General features: G+C 45.8%; 1 protein-coding gene across 8 annotated transcripts in view; it reads left to right on the top strand.

The window, feature by feature from the left end:
• Positions 1–20,959, top strand: part of GRM5 (glutamate metabotropic receptor 5) — a 599,946-nt gene that overhangs the window by 520,948 nt on the left and 58,039 nt on the right. For all 8 annotated transcript variants that reach the window (XM_073662042.1, XM_073662044.1, XM_073662045.1 and 5 more), the window contains exons 5-6: positions 13,172–13,418; positions 13,943–14,111. In XM_073662042.1, coding sequence (XP_073518143.1) covers positions 13,172–13,418; positions 13,943–14,111 — 416 coding nt within the window. The remainder of the gene's footprint in view (positions 1–13,171; positions 13,419–13,942; positions 14,112–20,959) is intronic.

The following is a 20,959-nucleotide window of genomic DNA, read 5'->3' as shown; positions in this document are numbered from 1 at the left end:
GACAACCAATTACCTGTCAGTCAATATATTATAAGCATATATGGTATATGTGTACAGTATATTATTCCAGTCTGCCAATATAGGATTAAATTCATTTGTAATGGCTGCCAAGGCTGAATTATCATGCAGGAGTTTTTCCAACTGCTTTCAGTAGTGTTTAAATCTATGCTTAAAGGGATAGTAAGACCGTACTCAATTAAAGGATAAATATATAGGGGCCGCTCTCGTTAGCACTTCAAGAGGTCGAATCAGAGATTTAGATCTCCATCTAGCTTTGATTTCATTTTATGTTAAATGATAGCACTGTGTTATATCTAGTTTAGGCTCCGAGAGGCAGGAGCATGACACCTGAGCCGAGTGGGAGGAGCATGACACCTGAGCAGAGAGGGAGGAGCATGACACCTGAGCAGAGTGGGAGGAGCATGATTCCTGGCCTATAGAAGAGGAGCATGATACCACGGCAGTGAAGAGGTAGCAAGACCCCTGGCATGCAAGGGAGGAGGGTGACACCTGGCCTACAGGGAAGAGCATGACACTTGGCTTGGGCAGAGATGGAGGAGCATGATACCTGGCCTATTGGACAGCAGCATGACACCTCAGCAGAGAAGGACCATGACACCTGGTCCACAGGGGAGGAGCATGACACCAGGACAGTAAGGTAGGAGCATGACACCTGGCCCACAGGGGAGGAGCATGACACCTCGGCAGTGAAGTGGTAACAAGACACCTGGCACACAAAGGAGGAGGGTGACACCTGGGCAGTAAAGAAGAAGCATGACATCTGTCCAGCAAGGGAGGAGCATGACACCAGCACAGTAAAGAAGAAGTATGACACCTGGACCACAGGGGAGGAGCATGACACCAGCACAGTAAAGAAGAAGTATGACACCTGGTCCACAGGGGAGGAGCATGACACCAGGACAGTAAGGTAGGAGCATGACACCTGGTCCGCAGGGGAGGAGCATGACACCAGGAAAGTAAGGTAGGAGCATGACACCTGGTCCGCAGGGGAGGAGCATGACACCATGACAGTAAGGTAGGAGCATGACACCTGGTCTACAGGGGAGGAGCATGACACCATGACAGTAAGGTAGGAGCATGACACCTGGTCTACAGGGGAGGAGCATGACACCAGGACAGTAAGGTAGGAGCATGACACCTGGTCCACAGGGGAGGAGCATGACACCAGGACAGTAAGGTAGGAGCATGACACCTGGTCCACAGGGGAGGAGCATGACTCCAGGACAGTAAGGTAGGAGCATGACACTTAGTCCGCAGGGGAGGGGCATGACACCTCGGCAGTGAAGAGGTGGCAAGACACCAGGCACACAAGGGAGGAGGGTGACACCTGGGCAGTAAAGAAGAAGCATGACATCTGTTCAGCAGGGGAGGAGCATGACACCAGAACAGTAAGGTAGGAGCATGACATCTGTCCAGCAAGAGAGAAGCATGACACCAGAACAGTAAAAAAGAAGCATGACATCTGTCCAGCAAGAGAGGACCATTACACCGGGACAGTAAAGAAGAAGCATGACACCTGGTCCGCAGGGAAGGAGCATGACACCTGGTCCGCAGGGGAGGAGCATGACACCAAGACAGTAAGATAGGAGCATGACACCTGGTTCACAGGGGAGGAGCATGACACCAGGACAGTAAGGTAGGAGCATGACACCTGGTCCACAGGGGAGGAGCATGACTCCAGGACAGTAAGGTAGGAGCATGACACTTAGTCCGCAGGGGAGGGGCATGACACCTCGGCAGTGAAGAGGTGGCAAGACACCAGGCACACAAGGGAGGAGGGTGACACCTGGGCAGTAAAGAAGAAGCATGACATCTGTTCAGCAGGGGAGGAGCATGACACCAGAACAGTAAGGTAGGAGCATGACATCTGTCCAGCAAGAGAGAAGCATGACACCAGAACAGTAAAAAAGAAGCATGACATCTGTCCAGCAAGAGAGGACCATTACACCGGGACAGTAAAGAAGAAGCATGACACCTGGTCCGCAGGGAAGGAGCATGACACCTGGTCCGCAGGGGAGGAGCATGACACCAAGACAGTAAGGTAGGGGCATGACACTTGGTCCGCAGGGGAGGAACATGACACCACGACAGTAAGGTAGGAGCATGACACCTGGTCCGCAGGGGAGGAGCATGACACCTGGTCCGCAGGGGAGGAGCATGACACCTGGTCCGCAGGGGAGGAGCATGACACCTGGTCCGCAGGGGAGGAGCATGACATCTAGCGTAATTGAAAGGGGCATGATACTTGTCCATATGGTAAGGATAAGGAACAAAACACTTCACAACCATGACTTCTCACACCGCACCACCTCAAACTATAGATATTCCACAATGTATCTGTTTTTCCCAGACCAGAAATCAGAAAAAGACTTAGATCTTATAAAATCTGGTGTACTTCTAAATTCGACATATTAGCTCTCCTGATATGACTTCATATTTTCTTGCATTTAGTTGTTCCTGTGTTATTCCTCCTGGAAATATATAACTAACTTGACCGTAGACTCTGTCAATGACCTTCTCTGACACCGACTAAAGTACAATTATGTACTGGGAAAATGCTATAATTAGAGATAATTCATTATATAGAGGCAAATAAACCAAAATATGCTAAGAAGGCTCGATAAGACGCAGGCACTGTTTGGATGTTTTATTCGGTTACGATAATATTTTTCTTTTAATATTAATGAAACCAGCAATGAAAAGCTATCATCGCTGAGCGTTCGCTGACATCTGCAGGAATGATTATCTCCAGTGAGAATACAAAGACATATTGAACATGGAGAAGCAGCCAAGAAATCTGGTCACTAATGAAAGTAACTGCGGTTTATGCACAGTCTGACTTATTGCTACTCGATTTTGAGAACGTACAACAAAGGGAAATGATAAATGTATTTTGCTGGGAATACACCATTGTGGAATAACTCCAGAACCGTTGGATAATTTGGCGTTTAGGAACTTCTGTACAGAAAAATGCTCATAGAAATAATTGTCCGTGTACATAAGATTTATGAAAGCTGACTTTTCTTCTTGTTGAAATTATCAGTAAACCTAGCCTTGAATGGGAAACCAAGTAAAAAAAAATTTGATTTGTGTACTGTGCCTTTAAGTAAAAGTGCTTATGACGTCATTACGTACATACATTACATTACTGATCCTTTACTGATCCTGAGTTACATCCTGTATTATACTCCAGAGCTGCACTCACTATTCTGCAGGTGCAGTCACTGTGTACATACATTACATTACTGATCCTTTACTGATCCTGAGTTACATCCTGTATTATACTCCAGAGCTGCACTCACTATTCTGCTGGTGCAGTCACTGTGTACATACATTACATTACTGATCCTGTACTGATCCTGAGTTACATCCTGTATTATACTCCAGAGCTGCACTCACTATTCTGCTGGTGCAGTCACTGTGTACATACATTACATTACTGATCCTGAGTTACATGCAGTATTATACTCCAGAGCTGCACTCACTATTCTGCTGGTGCAGTCACTGTGAGTTACTTCCTGTATTATATCCTCTGCCTCAGACGAGGAATCCTTCCCCCTCTTTAACGATACCGAGGTGTCCATTCCCACATTTTTCCTTCTTTTTTCGTTCTCGTCTCCGGACTCTGGGCAAGTCCCTCCCCCCAAGGACCTTCCATCCCCAGGAAAAGGAGACTCGGCTCCCCCTGTAAGCTCCGCCGAAGCCGGAACCTCACCCTCAGCCTCCTCTTCAGTGGAAGAGATGTTATCAAGGGCTTGGAACCGGTTAGAAAGATCAACTAGAGGGGAGTCAGTTTTACCTTCCTTAGGTACCTTGGTCAGAGTGGGAGAAGATGTTTTATCTCCCTTCTTTCTCTTCTTTTTGGTGCCAAGCTTACGCTTGTCCTCTAGCCTCCGCTTATTATCCTCATCCATACTTTCATAATGGGAGGATTCTGAGGCAGAGGCGGTTTCCTCCCTGTGGATCCTTCTGACCTCCTCATCCAACTCATCATCCCTCGGGGCCTCAGCAGCAAGACTGGCATCCAGGACAGGGGCCGCCCCGGTAGTCTGGGGCTCGCCCTGCTCCCTCTTCTGTCTGCACTTGTCTAGACGCCTCAGCTGGGCAGGCGTCTTTTTATTGCTTTTCTTCTCTGGCCCCTCAGCTCCCCCACCCCTGCTAGTCCCCTCCCCAGCAGAATCGGCCTCACGGCTTTCTCCCACCGGGGTCTCGACAGCATTAGCGAAGGAGCGGGGACAATGGCAGAGGCAGCAAGATGGCCAACACCCCCACACAACGCACATTTCTGCACAGTGCAGTTTGCACTGAAGTGTGTGGGGTCACTGCACCTGTGACAGAGCTTCGGTTGCCTCTGGTAGAAGACCAGGATACGATCCCTACCCAGGAAGGCAGATGATGGAATGTGGGCAACCGTACCACCTGAACGTTTAAGTTTTACCATGAACGTCCTGGCCCCTGACCAGATACCAAACTCGTCTAGTTTTTTTTTTGGCATCTCCACCACCTCTCCTTACCGACCAAGCCACGTCATGATGTCATAACAAGAAAGCGACTCGTTACGGTCACTTTCTTGATCTGGTTTGGCGAGACACCGCCTGAACGGCAAAGTCTCGCCAGCTGGGCTCATTTTTTGCCAACTCATAATTCGTCCAGAAAGCTCAAGCCCCTCCGGCTGAACAAAGCTGACAACAAACTCAGGCGTGGAATAGGGATTTATCAAGGCGTAGATGTCAATCGCCTTGAAGCCCATCCTCAGCAGGAGCTCCACAACTTTAGACCTTGGAGGACATGCATCACTGCCCCTCCACCAAAGACGGACCACATTCCTACGCACACTGCCTGGCCCGGCTGTTGGGAGGGACCACACTGTATCCCCCCCCCTTTTTGCTCTCGTAAGGCCCCGAGGCCATGCCTCTCTATCCAGAAGGATAGATCAACCTCTCGACCCTCTACCATTAGTGATCTCTCCCCCTTCTTTAGAGCCTCCAGAAGGCGCCGTTGCAACATGCCGTCCCCAAAGCCTGGAGACGAGGAGGAGGCGGATGCCCTATTTGCCCCGGAGGTGACACTGGCATAACTCTGGACAAGCATTGCCACCACCGGGGGGGGGTCAACCGGACCAGTGACTACATCAACTCCAACAGCATCACCATTACACATTCAGCAATCGCCTAATACAACTAAGGTGTAAAAAGGAAAAATACAGGAGATCGTTTGTTCCAACAGCTATGGGGGTGTTTAACAAATGTCTGAAAAGCAATGTCTAAAGCATTCCAAATGTTTTGTTATCATATGTGTCATGTTCGAGATCTGTGTTCTGCTGCTGTGATACCGCAATTTCCTCCGGGATAAATAAAGTATATCTTATCTTATCTTATCTTATCTTATTACCCACCTCCATCTCACCCTCCACCAAACCAGCAACCACACCACTAGACAATGCATTGGCCTCATTCACACCCACCACCACATTCATTCCTACTGGACCAGTAACACTGGTGGATGACATTTTGACCTCAGCATCATCAGACACAAGGGGCTCAGTCACCTCTGGAGGCGACCTCACCCCTGGTGTAATGTGTACCATCCACATCATCAGTCGATAATTTCTGTTTGGCATTCGGTATAATGCGCCGCTGATCTTTAGCTGCTGTGAGGCGCCACTGATCTTTAGTATCAGGATCCTTCGGACCAGTGACGCCAACACAAAATAGCACTTTCGTGGAGGACTGGAACGCTCAGCCCCGACAGCCCCCTCACACTGCCTCCGCTTCTCAACTAAGTGATCAGCGGCAACAGCATTCAGAGGAACCGAGGCTACCGGAGCTGCCCCCGACACCGGGCTGCTCCCCCCTCCCACTGAGGAGCGCACCACAGCATCGTGGCCTGACCGAACGCCCGCCGCCGGGCCGCCCTCACTGTCCAGCCTCTCTGCTGACGCACCTTCTGCTGCGTCCCCGCTACTACAAGCAGAGACAGAGCTCTGCGCCTCACTACCACGCTGTGCAATCTCCCCGTGCCTTTGCACCGGATCCACAGCAGAACCCAGGCTGGGCTGGGCAACGGGGCTTATACAGCGAGCTGAGCCTGCCGCCAACTAAGGAAGTACAGGGAGGGGGCATATACATAGCTTACCGCTTCCTGCTGCTTTGGCTTGATCTTCTTAGCCTTTTTGTGGCCCCCAGGTGCCTCTTCTGGTAGATCGTCACCAAGATGAAAGTTTTGGAGGCACACTGGGGACTCCAGGAGCTATATCTACGCCTTTAGCACCCCTCCCTGGCCGCTGCTGTCACTGTCCTCCCCAGAGCCAGCAGAACTGCGACCGGATGTCATTGTTGCCTGTGCTGCAGGGAGCTCGCTGCACGTGTCTTGCGGGTGACTTTGCAGGCTGCCAGGTGGGGCTTCCTGCTGGTCATCATCACTCTCATCATCCACCTGGCTCTCAGGCTGCAGCCCCATCTGCCTTTGTTCTCTGTTATCAGCCATTTCTCTGAAGCAGTCTTCATTAATTAGTTTTTCCTTAAAGGACCACTCTGCTCTCTGATGGTGGCTTTCCTTAGTTCCAGCACATTAATCTCACTGGTGAGCCTCTTTACTTCCGCCGGGGGTTTAGCCTTCCTCGATTTGGCGGCCCCCGCAGCTTTGGCGCTTGTGCAGCGCAGCTTCTCCCGAAGCCTCCTGACGAGCTCACTCGCATCTTCATACTCACGGAGGTGGATCATGACCCAGGAGGCATAGGTGGACACAGACTCCCGGGGTCTCTGCAGCCCCCAACCCCCCTCAGTGAGGTCAGCCTCACCTCCGTGAGCACTCAGCTTTCCTCCGGAAGGAGCACCATCATGCATGCCGCTGTCAGGCTTTACCTCCATGCTGGAAGCCTTGCGGCTTCTAGTTGTCTCCACAAACCCAGGGGGAGTAGGAGCCACATTGCTGCGACTCCTGGTGGAGCGTCTCACCCCCGAGTCCTCCGATGTGCAGGCCGGTTGCTGGTTTCTCCTGCCCCCCGCCGGCCTGGTTCGGGAAGCAGAAGCCTGGGACTTGGCTCCATCACTCATCCCAGGAATCTCACTCCCTCCCTGGGTAGGAGAGAGAGCAGATCCCCAGGTGGAGAGGTGTTGGTTCTCACAGACCTCAGGAGCCCACAGCAGGATCTTCAGCCACCACACCCACAATCACCACAGTGAGCAACAGCTGATCAGAGCTGCACTCACTATTCTGCTGGTGCAGTCACTGTGCACATACATTACATTACTGATCCTGAGCTACATTCTGTATTATACTCCAGAGCAGCGCTCACTATTCTGCTGGTGCAGACACTGTGTACATACATTACATTACTGATCCTGAGTTACATCCTGTATTATACTCCAGAGCTGCACTCACTATTCTGCTGGTGCAGTCACTGTGTACATACATTACATTACTGATCCTGAGTTACATGCTGTATTATACCCCAGAGCTGCACTTAGATTTCTGTTTTCTCTGTAGCTGAAGACATTAAGCTTTTAGTTTCTGCAATTCTTTTAAAGGAAATACTATGGGCGGTGGTTCAGGAAACAGTTTTTAGTAGAATTCTGACTTAAAGCTGAAATGTCACAACATTTTTGCACAACTTTGTGCTAATTATATTCTTTGCAACTTTAAAAAAAACTATGGAACTTTGTAATATTGATCCGATGTGCCGGTCATGAGAAATCCAGTATAGAAACCATATGCAAATCAGGCTGGAAGTGCACTCGGGGTGTGTCAGTGGACATGAACTTTTTTTCTAAGTGCATTGACACGCCTACAGTGCGCTTCCACCCTCATTTACATATGGCTTTTATACTAGCTTTATCATGATTGGCACATCGGATCTGTACTAAAAATAAATCATTTTTATTGGGGGACAAGCCCCTATTAAGTCACAGCAACTATATATCACTGTTCCCGTGTGTATAAACATGCTGACAGCTTCCCTTTAATGTGAAGTTCTTCTCACTGAGTTAGACATATGGTTATTGAGTTTCTCATCATTTGTAATTTAAATTTCCTTCTGCTACTTGCAGTACCAGTGTTCTCCACCAAGGGCAGTATAGCCATTTTCAATGTCAAATCTGGTTGATATATTTTTTTGGACTTCCAAATGGCATATGTTCAGAAAGAAGTACACCCCAGACATGACAGACCCTTCAATTCAAGTCATCGAGAAAAAAAACTCTATTTTTCCCATCCTTCTGCCAATTAGGTTCAGAACAAAAAAAAAGTTGAAAACAGTTTTACAGCTGAAATCGAACAATCAAGTGTTGACTACGAAAAATACAATTTTAGGTCATAACTTGTTTCCCGCTGCGAAGATCTGACATGTAACGAATAAATGAAAAAGCCTTGTGAACGCTGTCACCCGTACGCCGGTGAATGCAGATGATGTCCTGCTGGAGAGGACAATATTCTACTGTCACCAAAGTGAGTGAAGAAGAGGAGCCGCGAGAATGTGCAGAACGTGAACTCCTGTACCCCAAGGGCTCCATCTTACTATGTCTCCTAGAGTATTATCACTTCAAGGGGTTGTCCAGTATGGAAAACTATAGATGTTACTAAATATTGGTATTCCCCATTATAAAGAACTATACTGGAGTCTACATTGGGAGGGAAAGGTGGGGTCAGGATACAACGCCCCTTATCAAGGAGCGCAGAATTATTAGGCAGGGAGTATTTTAACCATATAATTTTTGAGCAGATTTTTCACCTCCGCGCTGTATAAAGGTGAACGCTGATTGGACGAAGCAGATCAGGTGATGGGGTGGGGGGTGGGGCCTAAGGATACAACGTCTCAGTCTGCGCAGAATTATTAAGCAGCTCGTTTTCTTCAGGCAAAATGGTCCAAAAAAGAGATTTAACTGATAAGTGAAAAATAGTTTCAAGTCTTAGAAAGGGAGCAGCTCCTGAGATTACTCAGATATTGGAACGATCAGAGGACCAGAAAAAAAGTTTTGTTGGAAATAGTCAACAGGGAGTGTTTAGAAGACACTTTCTTCCAGCAGTGGTCCAGGAAAAAGTCTAAGTCTTCCTAGAAGACTAGGGTTGTTCTGAAGGACAAGGCTCCATCGCAGCATCGATGTCTCCGCTGCTCGGCTGCCATTATCGGCATGAAAGAATAATGACCCGACCCCGTCCTCACCGGCCCTAAACCCTACTGAGAACTTGTGGTCCTTCTTACACGGGAGATGGACTGTGAAGGAGAACGGTCACCTCTCTGATCAGTGTCCGGGGCTGTGGTTGGTGCTGCCCGAAAAGTGGATCAACAGATGAAGAAACTGACTCCATGGATGGAGCTTATGGTTGTTGTTGAGAAGACGGGCGGCCATATTACTATATATTACTACGTTGGTCAATGAGATTTTGTTTTAGTGTCAGGAATGTGATTTCTACATTTTGAGCTGTTTGGTTCTTATTGTCACTATAACGGATGAAAATAATCGAGATGGAAAATTTTCATTTTTTCATTTAGTTGCCCAATAATTTTGCACAGAGAGATATTGTAAGAAAGACAACACCAACCTTTACTTTCTTAAATATTCACATTTCAGGTTTATTAACTTTTTGGATTGTCCGACAGCTCTGGAGATGCCCAATAATAAAAAGAATCGTCAAAAATACAAATTGCCTAATAATTCTGCACACAGTGTATTTTCTTACATCTCTGTGTTATGGTGTCCCTCTATAATCCCTGTATCTATACATTGACAACCACGTGGGGGCAAGTCCCTGGCCAGTCTGACACTGTCCAATCAGAGCTAACTATGCAGGGACACACCCTTATTTGCAAGGGTGGGTGAAAAGTAACACCCAGTTGTCAATTAACTCATACATTTCCAGGAGGAATAAGAGGAACCATGCAAGAGTTATGTGAAAAGTTTCTACAGTATTGTTATTTTATAACAAATGGAAATATTTCCTAAATCAGACTTTTTAAGAGAGGAGACAGGTGGTCTTTAATAGATAGGAGGAATCTTTCATTTTGAGGTCCACTTTAGCCCCCTATTGAAATTGAATACACCCTTTTATGGAGCCTAATTCTACAGCGTTGTCCTTTTACCAGTCCTCAATGACTGTGCGCGCGCTCCTGATGATTGACAGTTTAGACCTAAGAGTAAAAGTTAGCAGACGCAGCATCGAAACATCGCAGGGGGACTGCAACCAGCAGAGCTGCGCTTACAAGCTGTTTAGCACCTAGCTTGCATGTGCTCACTCCTTTCCTAGGAAACTGGCCGCCTCAGATAGACTGCAGAAGTGGCAATAAGCAGTAAACCATAGATTGAAAAATATCCCTCTATCCCAAAGAACGGAAAAGATTTGTAAGTAAAGTTAAATTGCGAAGTTAATTGTTTTTACAAACCCTTTAAACACAGCCCTGAAATATTGTAAAAGAGAAAGTAATTTTATCGAATTCTTAGTTTCCCAGACCATTCTTCTGGAGCAGAGAAGGACTACAACGATTGCCTCTCTTTCTCAGGGCAACCGGACACGATTTTGCATGAAATGAACAGATCAATGATTACATTCAGAACTGTGTAATACTTTATTTCACCGTGATGGTGCTGCAGGCGAGTAAAAGACCTCTTCCTGATCATGTTACCATTGATATTTTGTGGGATCTAGTAATCAGTTTGTTTCAGAGGACTCTGAAAGGGATTGTGTGGTGTGGATAACTCCATTAATGACCCTACTCTATGGCACTAGTGATGATAGAATCAAAAACGTGTAAAGGTGTAATCCCGTGTTCCGTGAATCATTATTCCCAATGCCTATGTAACATCCCTGGCGGCGTGCTGGCATGGCTTACCATCTCCCACCATGCAAGACCGCCAACTTACCTATCAGTCCAGGTTGTGCACTGTGCTCCTCTGCTTGCTGTGTGCATGTCTCTTGTCTGCTGGCTTACAGCGGCAGTGCTGGCACTTTCTGATTCTTAAAGTTACAGTGTGCGCAGTCCTAATGCATCCCCAGCCTATTGCTGTGAGTCACTGGATACTTAAACCCCTCCACCCAGTAGGAGGTGCCTGAGCAACACTTTCTTTCGGTGTGTTCTGTGCAACTGTCAGTTGCCAGGTCCTGTGCTGAACCTTGTCTGTTTCCGCCACCCTGGGAGCTGAGTACCCAGGCCTGTTACCTGTATCTGTGACTTCTAGTTTGTTTCTGCCACCCTGGGGGCTGAGTACCCAGGCTCGTTCCTGTATCTTGTTCCTGTGTCAGTTCCTGTCTGAACTGTGTCCTAGCCCGTTACCTGTTTTTCTCTATGTGCGATCCTTCCCTTTTCTTCCTGTGCTTCCCTGTCTGTTCCATGTGAACAGAGCCCTGTCCTGTCTGCCCGCACCTGCGGTTCTGCTCTGCTCAGCTCCGCTTGTCCTCTGCATCTGCGGCTCTGCTCTGCTTCGCTTGTCTTTTGTTTTCCTGTCTGAAGAGGCAATTTACATATTTTTTACGTCTTTTCTATCCCTAAAGGGACTTAGGTATAACATGACTATCTGCCGACACCAGGGTAGGAAATAAAATCATATAATGGGTTGAGTCTGACTACTTATCGTCCACAGAAAATAAGTGTCATGGATATAACAGAGTTGATACAATGTAACAACAACAATGTACTATCAATCACTAGGTGACACAATGTAGAAACCATACTGGAACAGTTAATATAGTACAAAGCTTTTACAATGTGTTTCTGTGGATCTGGTATCTTGTCATAACCATTTTTTTTATATTATTTGAGACTGAAGTATTGTATTTCTTAAAAGACCCAGAGATTGGTATATTTCATTACAGGGGTTATCACCTGTTCACAGGATAGATCAAGGGGGTCTGACTGTTTGGGCAAAATCGATAGGGCAAAACGGGGCACTTTTATCCTCATTAGAATGGTGAATATGCTCAACCCCTGCTTCAGCGGGCACTTTTATCCCCATATGAATGGTCCGCATACTCGACTGCAGCTTCACCGCTGCTCCAGCAGGGCACTTTTATCCTTGTATGAATGGGGAACATGCTCGACCGCTGCTCCAGCAGGGCACTTTTATCCTTGTATGAATGGGGAACATGCTCGACCGCTGCTCCAGCGGGGCACCTTTATCCCTGTATGAATGGTGCACATGCTCGACCACTGCTCCAGCAGGGCACCTTTATTCCTGTATGAATGGTGCACATGCTCAACCCCTGCTTCAGCGGGCACTTTTATCCCCATATGAATGGTCCGCATACTCGACTGCAGCTTCACCGCTGCTCCAGTGGGGCACTTTTATTCTTGTATGAATGGGGAACATGCTCGACCGCTGCTCCAGCAGGGCACCTTTATCCCTGTATGAATGGTGCACATGCTCGACCACTGCTCCAGCAGGACACCTTTATTCCTGTATGAATGGTGCACATGCTCGACCACTGCTCCAGCAGGGCACCTTTATCCCTGTATGAATGGTGCACATGCTCAACCCCTGCTTCAGCGGGCACTTTTATCCCCATATGAATGGTCCGCATACTCGACTGCAGCTTCACCGCTGCTCCAGTGGGGCACCTTTATCCTTGTATGAATGGTGCACATGCTCGACCGCTGCTCCAGCGGGGCACCTTTATTCCTGTATGAATGGTGAGCATGCTCGACCGCTGCTCCAGCAGGGCACCTTTATCCCTGTATGAATGGTGCGCATGCTCGACTGTTGCTCCAGTGGGGCAATTTTATCCCTATATAAATGGTGCGCATGCTCGACCGCTGTTCTAGTGGGGCACTTTTATCCCCATATAAATGGTGCGCATGCTCGACCGCTGCTCTAGTGGGGCACTTTTATCTCTGTATGATTGGTTTGCATGCTCAACTGCTGTTTCATTCATTCTCGATGGAGCTGCTGAGGACTGGCTTGGCTTTTTTTGTCAGCCCCCTAGAGAATGAATAGCAGTCGAGCAGTTGACCTGTATCTTCATTATATAATGGTTGATAGAAAGGATAAAAATTCTCTGTTCTGCCAATCCATGCAGGTCCCAGCGAGCAATAAGTTATCACCTATAACGTGGATAGATGATAACATGTTGTCAGCGAAAAAAGTCTTTAAGTTATGGAATGTTTGTAGTTAATCTTGGCCAATACTAGGACTAACCTGCCCCCTGTCGTTTTGTTTTCCAGCCCGACTATCGTTAACATATCAGTACGCACAAGATTCAAAAATGGGATTTGTTATCAATGCGATATACGCCATGGCCTACGGCCTCCACAACATGCAGGTGTCTCTGTGTCCTGGATTTGCCGGCCTTTGCGATGCCATGAAGCCGATAGATGGACAGAAGCTCCTGGACTGTATCATGAAGGCGAACTTCACAGGAGTAGCTGGAGACATGATCATGTTTGATGAAAATGGAGATTCTCCCGGAAGGTACGATGTCTGTGGAACATTCACAGATTTCTATTAGCCCATTTCAAACTTAAAGGGGTTGTCAAAAGTTAGAAAACATAGCTGCTTTTTCCAGCGCTGCAACTGTCCATTGGGTGTGTATGGAATTGTAGCTCAGCTTCATTGAAGTGAGTGGAGATGAGCTGCAACGTGTGCTGCACTTTTGTTGAAGAAAGCTGCCATGTTTTTGTTCCTTTGGAAAATCGCTTTATTATACTTAACGGCTTCCACAAGATATGTCTATTTTCTGGGACCCGCACCTACCTCCAAAATGGGGTACTCCGATCACTTTCCTGCCTGGTAATGCAGCCGATGTGAATGGAGAGGTGGCTTCTATAGAAGTTAAGAAGTTCTATAAAAGTTAAGAAAACAGCCGAGCATTCTATGGTAGATATCCCGTAAATGTCTAAGATGGGAATACTCCTTTATGTGGCGATAATCCCCAGTGAAATGTGCTGCACCAATATGTCCATCGTAGCGACCCTTAATATAGTCATTTCTTCAAGGTATGAGATCATGAATTTTAAGAAAATGGGAAAAGATTACTTTGATTACATCAACGTTGGCAGCTGGGACAACGGAGAACTAAAGATGGACGATGATGAAATTTGGTCAAGTAAGAATTCCGTCATGAGATCCGTCTGCAGCGAGCCCTGCGCAAAAGGACAAATCAAGGTAACAGATCAAGATGAGGAAAAAGAAATCATTTATTTAGTAATGGAGCACCATGAAAGAATCAAGATTTATATATCAATTTTTCTATATATTATCTATCTAGAAAAAAAAACTAAAGTAGGCAGCTCTCCAAAATATGCAAAAGAAAAGTTGACTTTTATTAGCCCATGTGGTGTTGTGACGTTGTTTCAGATACATAATTAAAAGCTCTATGTAACCAAAAAGTCGCCACGCCACATGGGCTAATAAAAATCCACTTTTTCTTTTGCATATTTTGGAGAGCTGCCTACTATTGTTCTTTCTATATTTTTGCAACCGGATAATTGCTTGGAACGTCTTGCACCCACTACCTCCTTGTTATTGTGCTGCTCCATTTTCTTTCATCCATCTATCTATCTGCAGTAGTTTTCAAAATAATAGCAGTGTGTTCAAACACATGAGTTAAGCACAAAATCTTTCTACTAGTTGTTATTTCCAAGCATTGGGAACATTGCACACTGTTTTCTACTTCAAAACATGAAGAGAAATGTATATAATTTTTAACTACTTCACAGAAAATAATAAAAAATGAACATTGGGCTGTTCTGAAAAATAGCAGTGTCTGCATTTGTCTTTACAAACTCACAATATGGACTCTTATTTTGAGGATTTAGCATTCCTTTGAATCACTAACCTAATATTTAGTTATATACCCACAGTTTTTTAGAACTGCTTCACATCTATGTTGCATAGAGTCAACCAACTTCTGTCACCTGTCAGCTGTTATTCTAGCCCAGGATGCTTTGACTACATCCCACAATTTTTTGGCATTTGTTGGCTTTGCCTCAGAAACTGCATTTTTGATGTCACCCCAAAAGTGTTCTATAGGATTAAGGTCCTGGGATTGGGCTGGCCACTCCATAACCTCAATTTTGTTGGACTGGAACATCGTTTACTGGTGTGTTCAGGGTGGTTGTTTTGTTGAAACACCCATTTCAAGGGCATATCCTCTTCAGTGTAAGGCAACATGACCTCGTCAAGCATTATAATATATGCAAACTGGTCCATGATCTCTGGTATGCGGTAAATAGGTCTGGCACCATAATAAGAGAAACATGCCCATATCATGATGCTTCACCACCATGCTTCACTGCCTTCAGAGTGTACTGTGGCTTGAATGCAGAGTTTGAAGATCATCTGATGAACTGTCTGCGGCCCTTGGACCCAAAAAGAACAATTTTACTTTCATCAGTCCACAAAATGTTTCTCCGTTTCCCTTTAGGCCAGTTGATGTGTTCTCTGGCAAATTGTATCCGCTTCAGTACATGTCTTTTTTTTAACAGTGGGACTTTGCGGAGACTTCTTGCTAAGAGATTAGCTTCACACAGGCGTCTTCTAACTGTCACAGTACTCACAGATAACTTGAGACTGTCTTTGATCATCCTGGAGCTGATCATTGGCTGAGACTTCGCCATTCTGGCTATTCTTCCATCCATTCGAATGGTAGTCTTCCATTTTCCTCCACGTCTCTCCGGTTTTGCTTTCCATTTTAAAGCATTGGAGATCATTTTAGCTGAACAGCCGATCATTGTCTGCACTTCTCTATAAGTTTTACCCTCTGCAATCAACTTTTTAATCAAAGTATGTTGTTCTTCTGTACAATGTCTCGAACTACCCATATTTCTCAGGAGAAATGCATGTACAACATGTGCTGGCTTCACCCTTAAATAAGGACCACCTGAATGACACCTGTTTCTTCACAGAAGGTTGACCTCAGTAATTGAACTCCACACTGCTATTATTTTGAACACAATCACCTTTCAATTAATTATTCAAATACACAGAATCAAAAACCTGAAGATCATGAATGTGGAGTCTGGTGGTTTTCTTAGAATCTACTGCACCAACTGGTAAATTGTTTGACATGTGGTAATATAATGTATACCAAAAACAGTGATTAATCTGGTTACTCATATTGGACTGCTATTTGTTATGATCTGCTACAAGTACTAAGGAAAGACAGGAGATCTGTCCCTACAATAGAACTAAGCTAGATCCCTACGATGTAACGGGGAACCTGATCTTGCGATCAGACCCGCTAAAGTCCTCAGCTAGTCTGAACGAAGACCTATAGATGTGAGGGAGGGATCCCTACAAGAACTAGGGACTGGGAGAAAGATGGACACCTCCTAGCAGAAATTGTAGCAGTAAAAAGACAAACAAACAACATAGAACATAGAGGTCAAAAGACCTAGCTAAACTGACTGAGTAAGGTAACAAAGCACCTGGCTAGCTTAAGAGTAGAAATTACAAGGCCAGGCCAGAAGGGCGGAGCAGGATTAAATAGGAAGAAAAGGTCATGTGACCAGCATAATAGAAAAAACCTAACAGGAGAGTTCTAACAGTACCCCCTCTTCTATGAGGATCCTCCGGATCCCCTAGGCCCAGGCTTATCAGGAAACCTCTTGTGAAACGCTCTGACAAGTCTAGAAGCAGGAACATCATCTGCCCTCACCCATGAGTTATCCTCGGGACCGAAACCCTTCCAAGCGACGAGATACTGCAAACTCCCTCTATACCGTCTAGAATTAAAGATGCGAGAAATTTCATATTCCCCGTCCTCCACCACCGGAGGAACAGTGGCAGTGGCGTCTCTATCTGATACATAAGCTTTTTTCAATAAAGAAACATGAAACACCAGATTAATCTTCCAGGAGGTAGGAACCTCCAACCTAACAGCAGATTGGTTAACAACCTGAAGCACCTTAAAGGGCCCTACAAACTTGAGACCCAATTTTTTAGAAGGAACCCTCAACAGCAGATTCCTAGAGGACAACCAAACCATGTCACCAACCGTAAACAAAACCTCTTGACGTTTCCTGTCAAAGTACCTCTTAGATTTTTTGTTAGCCTCCTGAAGATTACCACGCACATTTGTCCAAACTCTTTCCAAATCACCGGAAAAACTCTCCTCCTCAGGCACAGCCGATACCAATTTGGAGAATGACCCAAAAGACGGATGTCTCCCAGAACAACAGAAAAAAGGCGAACACCCAGCAGAAGAGGATGTATGGTTGTTAAGAGCAAATTCAGCAAGCGGCAGAAACTCAGACCACCCCTCTTGATTGTCTGCCACAAAACAACGCAAGAACTGCTCAACATCCTGGTTCTTCCTTTCTGTCTGGCCATTAGACTCAGGATGATATCCAGATGAAAATGACAAATGAACTCCCAACCTGTCACAAAAGGCACGCCAAAAACGAGCCACGAACTGAGGTCCCCTATCAGAAACAATGTCAGTAGGAACACCATGGAGTCTGACAATCTCCTTGACAAAGGCCTTAGCGAGTGTCTTAGCGCAGGGCAGTTTGATGAAATGTACCAAGTGACACATCTTGCTAAAATGGTCCACGACAACCCAGATGACCGTGAAACCCTCAGAGGGGGGAAGGTCAGTAATAAAGTCCATAGCCAGATGTGTCCAAGGTGCACTAGGAGCCTCCAGAGGGCAAAGCAACCCCACAGCAGGAGTATGTGAAGACTTAGATCTAGCACACACAGTACATTGACACACCCACTTAATGACTTCCTTCTGCCATCCAGGCCACCAAAAACTGCGACCCACAAGTCTCTTGGTCTCAGAAATTCCAGGATGACCTGCCAACCGAGACTCATGACACTCAACAAACAAATCTCTCCTAAAGGTCCTAGGCACAAACAACCTCCCATGGGGAGTGTTAGATGGGGCATTCTCCTGTGCTTTAAGAATCTCATCTTCCAAAACGGAGTCCAATGCAGCAATCACAACACATTCTTGTAAAATGCTCTCCTCCTCCTCAGCACCGACCATGGGAGAAAAGCTGCGAGACAACGCATCAGCTTTAACATTCTTGGTACCCGGGATGTAAGTAACGGAAAAATTAAACCGCGAAAAAAAAGTGCCCACCTAGCCTGACGGGCATTCAAGCGCTTGGCAGCATCAAGATAGATCAGATTTTTATGATCAGTGAAAACCTGAATGGGAAAATCAGCACCTTCCAAGAGATGACGCCAGTGTTCAAATGCGAGTTTAATAGCCAGCAATTCCCGATTACTAATATCGTAATTAAGTTCAGTGTCAGAAAAAATTTTTGAAAAAAAGGCACAGGGATGTACTCCATCCTTGTTTTCCTGAGACAACACCACACCGACCCCCAACGAAGAAGCATCAACCTCAACCAAAAACGGCTTAGTCACACCAGGCTGCATAAGGATGGGGGCAGAGCTGAACCTCTCCTTTAGAAACACAAAAGCTTCAATGGCCTCAGTAGTCCACTGAACCGCATCAGCACCTTTCCTGGTGAGATCGGTCAGAGGTTTAACAATAATAGAAAATTTTTTAATGAATTTTCTGTAATAATTGGCGAAACCCAAAAACCTCTGTATCGATTTCAAACCAATAGGCCTAGGCCATTCCTGCACAGCTTGAACTTTCACCAGGTCCATCTCAAAGCCCTCGCTGAAGATAATGTAGCCCAAAAAACTAATTCTCTGTACAGCAAACTCACATTTCTCCAGCTTAGCAAAAAGCGAATTGTCAATCAATAACTGCAATACCTCACGTATGCTCCGCCAATGAGACTCCAGGTCAGGCGAATAAATCAAAATGTCATCCAAATACACAACCACATTTTTGCCGATCAAAGGTCTAAGGATGTCATTAATAAGATTCTGAAAAAATGCTGGTGCATTGGTAAGACCAAAAGGCATAACCAGATTCTCAAAATGACCCACAGGAGTGTTAAAAGCAGTCTTCCATTCATCACCCTCCTTCATGCGCAACAAATTGTATGCCCCCCGGAGATCAATTTTAGAGAACCACTTGGCCCCCACTAACTGGTTAAACAAGTCAGGAATCAATGGCAGTGGGTAAGGATTGCGTACAGTAATTTTATTAATCTCGCGAAAGTCCAAACAAGGACGTAAACCGCCGTCCTTTTTTTTAACAAAAAAAAATCCAACAGCCACAGGTGACTTAGAGGGTCTGATATGACCAGCGGCCAAGCTCGTCTGTATGTATTCCTCCAAAGCCTTTCTCTCAGGAATAGTCAGATTAAATAAACGACTTTTAGGAAGAGTCGCTCCAGGGACAAATTCAATGGTACAATCGTAGTCTCTATGGGGAGGCCAAATTTGCGACTCCTCCTCAGAAAAAAACTTTCCAAAAATCCTGAATAGGTACAGGTAATTCCCCTTTATCCACAGCAGCAATGCGCCCGTTACAACACTTGTCATAACACTTAGGGCTCCAGGACTTAATTTCATTGGTAGACCAATCCAGTACAGGATTGTGCAATTTTAACCAGGGCAACCCCAAAACTACTGAAGAAGGCAAATTATTTAATACCACCAAATCCAAATTTTCTTGGTGAATACCATTAATAGTGAGGGGAAATTCATAAACCTTGTGAGTAACACATTTCAAGGGAGAGCCATCGACAGAAACCACAGCAATAGGGGATGACAAAGGTTTGGGTTTTAAATTAAGTTTTTCCAAGAATCCCCCATCAATCACATTCAGAGTTGAACCACAATCCACAAATACCCGAAATTCAATTAATTCTTCCTGAGCTGCGGTAGTAGCAGAAAGAAATACACCCTTAGTGTTTAAACAGGCTATACGGGCGTAACTGACCTTTTTTTTTCTTTGTTCATACGAAGCACACAGTTCTTAATGAAATGGTCAGATTTGCCGCAATAAAAGCACAAACCTTCAGAAAACCTGCGGTCTTTTTCCTGAGAGCGGGGTGACATCACCCCAATCTCCATCGGCTCTCCAGTGTCAGTACAGACCCTCTCAAGACTCAGAGCTGACATGGCAGAGGATTTACTCTCATTAACCCTTGCACGCAGTCTCCTGTCCACCCATATAGCTAATTGCATTGCCTCCTGCAATTTTCCAGGTGTAGGATAAGCAATCAGCAGATCCTTAACCCTTTCACCTAGCCCAGCTAGAAACAAACTTTTCAGAGCTGAATCGTTCCACCCCACCTGAGCAGACCACCGACGGAAGTGAGTACAATAATTTTCCACATTACCTGACCCCTGCCTCAAATGTCTCAATTCCGTCTCAGCTGATGAGACACGATCAGGATCATCATACAAAAACCCCAAAGCAGAAAAAAAACTATCCACTGATCTAAAGCACGGATCACTAGGTTGGAGAGAAAAGGCCCATCCCTGAGGTTCTTTGCGCAAAAGTGACATTATGAACCCTATGCGCTGTGATTCATCACCAGAGGATCTGGGTCTCAAACGAAAATACAATAAACAAGCATTTTTAAAGGAAAAAAATCTTGTTGTTCACCAAAAAATAAATCAGGCAATCGTACCTTTGGCTCCACAAAATGCGCTCCAGAACAGCAACTCACATGTTGCTGGAGCTCGGCCACCTCCAGAGAGAGTCCCTGCAGGCGTTGAGCCAAATCCTGAACCGACACCATGATGGAAACTGGAGGTCTTTCTTTAGAGATTTTTTTTAGGCTGGACTTACTGTTATGATCTGCTACAAGCACTAAGGAAAGACAGGAGATCTGTCCCTACAATAGAACTAAGCTAGATCCCTACGATGTAACGGGGAACCTGATCCTGCGATCAGACCCGCTAAAGTCCTCAGCTAGTCTGAACAAAGACCTATAGATGTGAGGGAGGGATCCCTACAAGAACTAGGGACTGGGAGAAAGATGGACACCTCCTAGCAGAAATTGTAGCAGTAAAAGACAAACAAACAACATAGAACATAGAGGTCAAAAGACCTAGCTAAACTGACTGAGTAAGCTAACAAAGCACCTGGCTAGCTTAAGAGTAGAAATTGCAATGAAGTCCAGCAA

Source organism: Phyllobates terribilis, unplaced genomic scaffold (assembly GCF_046119375.1).
Source record: "Phyllobates terribilis strain yellow unplaced genomic scaffold, ASM4611937v1 Scaffold_2__4_contigs__length_985480577, whole genome shotgun sequence".
Classification (NCBI taxonomy): Eukaryota; Metazoa; Chordata; class Amphibia; order Anura; family Dendrobatidae; genus Phyllobates; species Phyllobates terribilis.
Note: the sequence above shows the minus strand (reverse complement) of the source record. Positions and strands in the feature narration are given on the sequence as shown.